We start from the raw sequence: 8,395 nt of genomic DNA on the forward strand, positions 1-8,395 counted from the left end.
CGGGACTGCAGCCGCCGTCACGGTTTTTTCATATATATATTATTTGTGTATTATTTATTATTTTATTGTTAGCCGTAATATCAATTAACACCCTTAGCTGGCCAGCACCTATTGTGCCCTATTCCTTTAATTTTTAATTTTGTCTTGGTTGAATAGTAGGCCGCAACCCGGCTCTCTTGAAAACAAACAAATCGTGTTGTTTATTGTATATTCTTTGATAAAATTCTACCCAGCACCATCAGAATTGTTTGTACCGTAATACAGTCCATTTTACCATCTACCGTACATATACTGTGAGACGTTTAACGTAGTAACAATAAAATGTGGCTTAATTATTCATGCAAAATATCCTTGGCTTTGTGCCTCACCAGATGGTTTGGTACTTTCAAAAGAAGGAGATATTTATAAAGTGTTGGAAATTAAATGTCCAATAAGCTGTAAAAAAAAACCTATTGTTGATGATGAAACTGGAGTACTCAATTTAAGTTATTTAAAATATGAAAATGGAAAAATAATATTGAAAAAATCTCATCAATATTATACTCAATGTCAAATACTAATGTTTGTGACAGGACTCAGTAGCTGTGACTTATTTATTTACAATAGCATACAACCAGTATTGATATGTATAGAAAAGGATGATAAATTTTTAAGACAGATTCTATTAAAATTGGAATGTTTTTATTTTAAGTTCTTTTTGCCAAAACATTGTTCTATTTGAAATAAACAATACACTTGATTTATTATAAATTAACTATAATCATGATATAAAATGAACTGTTAAAAAAAAATATTTACAATAAAAAATATTTAAATTGAAACAAGTTACTAACATTTTATTTTAAACATTGCAATAAGAAATATATTTTAGTAAATAAAAAAACTTATCAAAATAATTACTGTTTTATTATTGGTAATTGTAAATTTGTTAAAACACAGCACATTTGAACTATTTCATCTATATATGGCAGAAGTTCAATAGGTACTTTATTTAATATTCCATGCACCTTTAATCGAGCAAAAAACCTTTCAACATGAATCCTCACACTGGCAATACTAAGCGTTTCTAATACTTCTTCTTCTGTAAACTTACCATGATGTAATATAGGGGGCATGACTAATATTGCATTTTGATTTTCTACATTAGTTTTTATACCAGGAAACCCCTTGTCAGATAAAACTTGATCGCCAGGTTCGAGATTAAATAAAAATCCACAGTCGTTAGTTATGAATGTATCGCTAGATCTTCCTCCATAGCATTTTGAAATGAAAGAAACAGCTCCACTTGGAGTAATTGCAGCTAAAAATTTTACTGTATAGCACCCTTTGTAATGTGAATACATATAAACTCTTTGCTCGATTGTAGGTGGCTGCTGGACTTTGATTTCTGTGCAGTCAATGATACAGCGAGCATTAGGATAATTTTTTAAAAATGCATTAGGCATTGTTTCTTTTATTGTGCTTTTATTAGGCCAAAAAATAAAGTTTTTAGTTTTTAAACTTAATATTTCCAAACATTTGAAAAATATTCTACTAACTGTAGTTCTATGAATACTAAATAAAACACCTATTGCTGCAAATGTTAAACAATGTTTAATTTTTATTAAAAATATCAACAATTTATTTCTGTTATCAATTGAACTGTTAAAAAATTTTAGGAATCATTGAACATAATAAATCAAATACTTTAAATGTTGTGCCAGTCAAATCTTTTAGAGCATTTTCATTTTTAATTGAATAATACCCATGAAATTTGTCACAAGATAAACACGAACTAGTATTAATTGATTCAGGACCACAAGATTTATCAGCCTTCATTATAAATTTGTCTTGAAATTTGTTAGAAGATATAGTATGTTGTGAAGTAATTTGAGTACTAACATTGTTTTTATCAAAAAATGAACATTCAAATACAAATTGATTGGTGTTAATTACTTCAAATCCAACTTGAGTACTAATATCACAGGTTGAAAATATGTTATTAGTATGAACTTGACTTGTTTGGCTCGTAGAACATTCATTTGTATCATTAGGATTAAGAACAGCGCTATCACAAATATTTTTTTGACGTTTTAAAATAAGATGATATCGAGATTCTTGTTGGGTTGCATCACATATTTTTCTTTTGTACAATTGTGGAAATAAGGAAAGGACATATGAAGGACTTCTTTGATCAGAGGATCGATTATTTCCAATAAAATGTGCACTGCAAATCACACTATAACGGTTAGGGATCCATAATTTTCCATTTTTTCTAAAATACCATAGTTAATCATTAGATTTATAATACAGGTACTCTATTGTATTACAATAAATAATAAGATATTGAAATAATTAATTAGTATAAAAAAAAGTAATAGTACTCACTCAATTCGATTAACAGCCTTGATCCATTTTTCTTTTAATTCCTTTTCATAAGATTTATTAGGAAAACTATAGAATTATATATTTGTTGTGTTCTTGTAAGTGTTACTACAATTCACCACACAACAAATCTTTTTTGATTTGCTTTGGTTCATTTTAATATGATAATTAAATTTTATATTATTAAATGTATAACTTATATGATTTAAACGTTCATCACGACCACGATTTAAGATATACCTTAATTATTACTTATTAGTGTATTAATTATTAGTACATCTTAATTCGTGATCACGACTCACGGATTAACGAACTTACGGTTATCTCTGTCGTTAGATGATGATAAAATTGATGAAATATGATAATAGCACAATATCTTTTTACCCCCCAATTAATGCAGTTGTTGTCCACCAAGAGCGCTACGTACACACTTGCACGGTGTCTATAATTAGTGCATAACATAGGAAATATACTCTTAGCAGATCACGTTTAGCTTTTTTTTAAGTTTTTAAATTGGGGCGAATTTACCTATTATGCAATTTGAAGATAAGAATATTATCTGTGTTTGTATGTGGGTTTTTTTTTACGATAGTTAAATTTTTTAGCAAGTTTTGCGTATTTGTGATAGGTAGTGTAAACTAAAAATGCTCCCAACTCGCTTAAAAACTGAATTATTGTAAAATACCCAGGGCCGTATTTAAGGGGTGGTTCGGAGGGGCAATAGCCCCCCTGGAATATGTCAAGGGGGCGACAAAATTTTTACGGAGACTATAAAAAAAGTTTTCGGAAAAATTATACATTATTTTAATAATTAAAATATAATATATAATACAAAATACTAAATATTAGGTAATTAACAATAATTGTACAATGTATAATATTGTTATTTGTTTCCCAATCTACAACCACGGAATATTACAACGGCCTCCGACTTCCGAGTGCCGAGCACGGTCACGGCGGATATTATTTATTTTTAGCCGTATCGGTATGGCCCGTATTTCCCATATCACTGGTAAATAGGCCCCCAGTATTTACGGTTTGCTAAGAACAACAATTAAAGTATTACTAGCTGAATTACCCGTCGCTGCCGGGGTACGGTGGGAAAAAACATATCTTTGAATGATTGTATATTATAAATAAATATAAAGATGTATCATACTTTTATGTATACATCGTTAGAATAATGTGCAATTAATGTAAAGGAAAAACATATAATGGACAATAATTTAATTTCTTAAGATTTAATTAATTTATAGATAGGTATACGCAAGATATAAGAAAAGATATAGAAAACTGTAAATATTTCACCCAAATCAAAACAATTGATAAACAAATGATTTTCAACGATGTATTGATATTGTTATAAAATTTCTTTATAAACTATATTCATTGTATCTTTTTTGTTGTTTGGTAGTATTTGTATAGTTAACTTTTCAAAGGATCTAACCCTGGACATGGCAACATAAAGTTGACCATGGCTAAACACAGGTTGGGGTAAATACAATCCTACTTTATCCAATGTTTGACCCTGCGCTTTGTTTATTGTCATAGCAAAAGCTATTCTTATCGGAAATTGACGTCTGGTGAATGAAAAGGGAAGAGTAGAATCTGACGGGGTCAAATCAATTCTAGGCAATAAAATACGCTGACCAGTTCCTTGACCAGTTATAGATTCCAAGTCTAAAGAATGATCGTTCATATTTCGTACAATAAATCGTGTGCCATTCATTAGATTGGAGGTGACATTTAAATTTCTCAGGAGTATTACAATAGTACCTTTCTTTAGTACTAAACTGTGCGGTGGTAAACCACTTAAATGTAAACTATCTAAAAATTCTGTCGGAAACAAAAAATCGTCACAGTCTTTTGACACTGTATTTAAACTTAAATACGTTTTTTCTGGCCCTGGCAACATATTGACAATTGAGTTATTTATTTCATCACAATGTTCATTTTTAGGTGCAAGAATTGCAAATTGTGAAAAAATAGACACATTTTCTAAATTAAAAATAATATTTCCAAATACGTCTTTTATTATATTTTTTGATAATAACGATGGTTTAATTTCAATAGAATATTCGTCCGAATCAGGATTTATTAGAGGATATTCACCATTTCCAATTTGTAACAAAAACTTGGAAAATTCAATTTCATTTTGGTTTACTCTCATATTTCTAAATAGTTTAAGAATTTTAAAATGTGGCCAAATCGGAGAATTTTTTATGCAGTTTTGTATTGTAAGCTGTCTTGAGCCATGTGGGACAACTGGTAAAACTTGTCTGAAATCTCCTCCTAAGACAATAACTTTCCCACCAAAGAAAACGTCGTTTTCCATTATATCTTTTAATAATCGATTGACAACCATTAACGCATACGCACTTGCCATAGGAGCTTCGTCCCAAATAATAAGTTTTGATTTTCGAATAGTTGATGCCTCTTTGCTATTTACCTTCAATGATGAAACTGAAGTATCTGTCAATATCAAAGGTAATTTAAATCGGCTATGTACTGTGCGACCTCCGGGTAACAACATTGCTACTATTCCAGTCCAAGCAACCGGAATTACATCATAACCCATTTCTATACAACTGTTAATGATACATTTATAGACGAATGTTTTCCCTGTACCACCAGGTCCATCAATGAAATATGCGTTAGGAACACTTGTATTTTCAAGGCTCACGCATTTCATAATAGTGCTTATAATATCACGCTGTTCTTGATTTGCGCTGTCAATTAAATCATGTTGAATTGATAATGGTAATGTATCTTGTTGATTTGATTCGCTGTTTATAATAGCAGCATCATATTCTGGTAAACCGATTGATTTCAATGTCTGACCATGCAATTTTAATGTTAATGAAATATCTGATAAGGTTTTTGCATAAGCAATAGTGGCATTTGAAACTTGTATAAAGTCTTCACTCATTGCGTCTTTAAATGTTTCCCATAAAACGTTAGTGTCATAAGGTCTCTGAAAAATACATATATATGCAAACATTTGTCGAAGTTGCTTTGGCATTTGAAAAATGGATACTTCACTTAAACAGCGATACCACTCTGAATCATCTGATAGCAAATTTCGATGTTTAGCTGCCTCTTTAAAGGTAGGAAATGTTTTACCATTATATGTTCTAATGTCTTCGAATGATTTAGCACCAATAACGTGGAGTAGAAGTAATCTTAGATAATACCGTTCACTATCAGAAGGCGATACATGGTACATTCTGCCAATGACTGGCTGATATTTAACTCGTTTTTTCCATTGCTTTCCATTCCAAACATAATGCATAGGTGTTTCGGGATAAATATATGGACTTTTAGTTTGTTTATGGTTATTTAAATTTAACCATCCTATTAGTGTAGTACTTTTCAACTCTGCGTGCATTAATGCTTCTGCTGCATTATCATTGGTGAAATACACTTGTTGTTGATCGGGTAAATGTACGGCGAGTCGTACTACAGTATGTGATTGCTCATGCATATTGTATGAAAATATTCTATAAGCTGCTTCACACGATCCAACGTATCTAGTGTTTAAATAAGTGGTCACTTCATCATAATTCACTGATGTTTGGTCGACAGTTACTTGGAGATTAGCGCAGTCATGACCTTTATAAATATATTTATGTAAGTATTTAACACTGTGGACACTTGCACAAATTTCAACATTAATATGAGCTTCAAAATACTTTAACAGAAAGGGATTATATGGGACAACGTATCTGTTATCAATATCAATACATTTTCCGTTCACTGTTTTACTTATTGTTCGGCCATTATCTCTTCTCATATACACAGGATAACCATTGTAGTTTTCTTTTGTAACACTTGAAAACTGTTTAGGAAATTCTTTTTTACACTTTCCATTCTCCATGCAAACATTATTTAAATTTAGACTCCCGCAAGGTCCATGTATATTATGCTTTTTTACTAAATTATACAATGTACTATCATGATTTGGATCAGGAATTTCTGCGGACACAGCTCTATCAATATCCTGAACATCTCTAAACTTACAATGATCCTCAAGGCCTACTAACAAATGAACGTGAGGTAATCCTCTTTTTTGAAATTCTATTGTATAAATGTAAGTTTTCACATCACCAAATATTTTTTTTGTTTTTATTATTTTTAATAAGTGTTCAACTTTTGCATGGAATACACGAACAACAATATCGGGTCTGTTATTTGCTGTTTCGTATGAATGAATGCTTGTAGTAATCTCTGGCCACGAAGCATTACAGGTAAATGTAATGAACAAATCTGGTTTACCGAATTTCCTTACTATTGCCATGGCATCTTGGTAATTCTGTACCATATTTCGAGGACTTCCAATAAACGAAGAAGGCAATACGACCAATTTTCCCACTCTAACATTGGCTTCGTTTGCCGTTGCTCGTAAAGCGTCTGCTAAGCCAGAATATGTGTCTACTCTTAATTTTGATTGCTGATTTCTAATATATTTCAATCTATCACCTTCAATACGACAATAATAATCAACGATCAGTTGTTGAGTCAGTTTGCCTGCGCTCAGCACTGGATTAAAATTACCACACGGGGGAGTACCTTTTATTGCCATTCGAAAACATACATATTCACGCATGGAAATGTTGCATCTTTTGGCAGTTTTACGTTTACCATTATATTGCATATTTATATACCAGCCTGGTTCTCCGTACGGCCATATTAAAACGTAAGTCATAGGGTCACAGTGCATGCTGTCGTAATCAATTCTTTGTATATCTCCTTTTTTTGGGTAAACTGATATTTGTCTATGTGAAGGAGGTGCGCCATCTGAAGATTCAAATACTGCTGCGATTTCAGAAACTGTTGGGTCGTTGTACCTACGGATATCTTCTCTAGGTTCATGATAAAATCGCATAATCATATTAATAGTAGTTGAACTCCCACCATGAACCGTTAGTTCATGCATTTGTTTGTACGATTTAGCATATGGATTTATGTTAGATAATACATTGTGTAATTTATCAAGTATATAACTTTTAAGTAATATATTTTGTGATTTGTTTAATCTAACTTTGTTTGCTTCAGCAAAGTCTAAAATATATAATTGACCATACGATGGATTTTGGCCTGAGCTAGGATAAAGGGAACTAATACGATGATATATATCACCATGTATTTTAAAACAATAAGGCCCATACCCCGATGGTAATGTTATGTGAGAACCAAAAGAGACAAATGACATCGCACTGTTATATTGACGTATATGTTCTCTAAAATGTTTGGACTCATCATTTTCACCAACAAACAAATCAAATATTTCATTAGGCAAACGGCTCTCCGGTAAAGATATTTTGCCATTACCACAACATAAACTGAAATGCCCTCTTGTCGTTTTTTCACACTCAAAGTGCAACGAATGACAATGCTCGCATTTAAATGTTAAATCACCCAAATTATAGGGAGTAACGTGAACTATATTATGTGATAAAGCGCATTTATAAAATAATTTAAACAATAATACACTGTGATTCCGGGTTTCTTTATGTTTTTTTCTTTCTCGTCTACCAGTTAAAGAATGTGTTTTACGCTTATTATTAGTGTTTGCAGTTATTTCTTTAGGTAGGATAAATGAATTTTGAATATTCATATTATTACTAAAAACTAAAACACTATAATGTCCTGCGTCACCATTGCCAGAAAAAAATTAATTACACATTGTAACACCAGAACCATAATCTACAAATTCATTAAGATCATTAGATCTATACACACGAAATGTATGATTTGAATAAAGTCGACTAATGCATTCAAGTTCGACGTGACCAGCATACTCGCCATTTAGGCTCATCAACTGTTCGTAATCATTAGAATTATAAATAGGTAGTCTATACGAAAGATCACCAATGACAAATTCTTTGTACACATCCCAATTATTTACCACCAAGTTAACCACTCTTAATCGAATACTTCGATGTTCTTCTTGCGTGCCGAATATTAAATGTGACACGGAACGAAATAAACAATTTCCATCGCCTGGTATTGGAATTAATTGATATTCCAT

The 8,395-nt window shown here is 31.4% G+C and overlaps 1 protein-coding gene across 1 annotated transcript; it reads right to left on the bottom strand.

Moving 5' to 3' along the window:
• Window positions 1-1,644: 1,644 nt before the first annotated feature.
• Window positions 1,645-8,395, bottom strand: LOC111026541. The gene is made up of 5 exons (XM_022304640.1): window positions 8,047-8,395; window positions 4,477-7,806; window positions 3,812-4,269; window positions 2,368-2,408; window positions 1,645-2,254 (listed from the first exon to the last, which is right to left on the bottom strand). Exons 1-5 carry the CDS (start codon window positions 8,393-8,395, stop codon window positions 1,645-1,647), a joined length of 4,788 nt encoding a protein of 1,595 aa, XP_022160332.1.

The sequence above is a fragment of the Myzus persicae genome, unplaced genomic scaffold (genome assembly GCF_001856785.1).
Source record: "Myzus persicae strain clone G006 unplaced genomic scaffold, MPER_G0061.0, whole genome shotgun sequence".
Lineage (NCBI taxonomy): Eukaryota > Metazoa > Arthropoda > Insecta > Hemiptera > Aphididae > Myzus > Myzus persicae.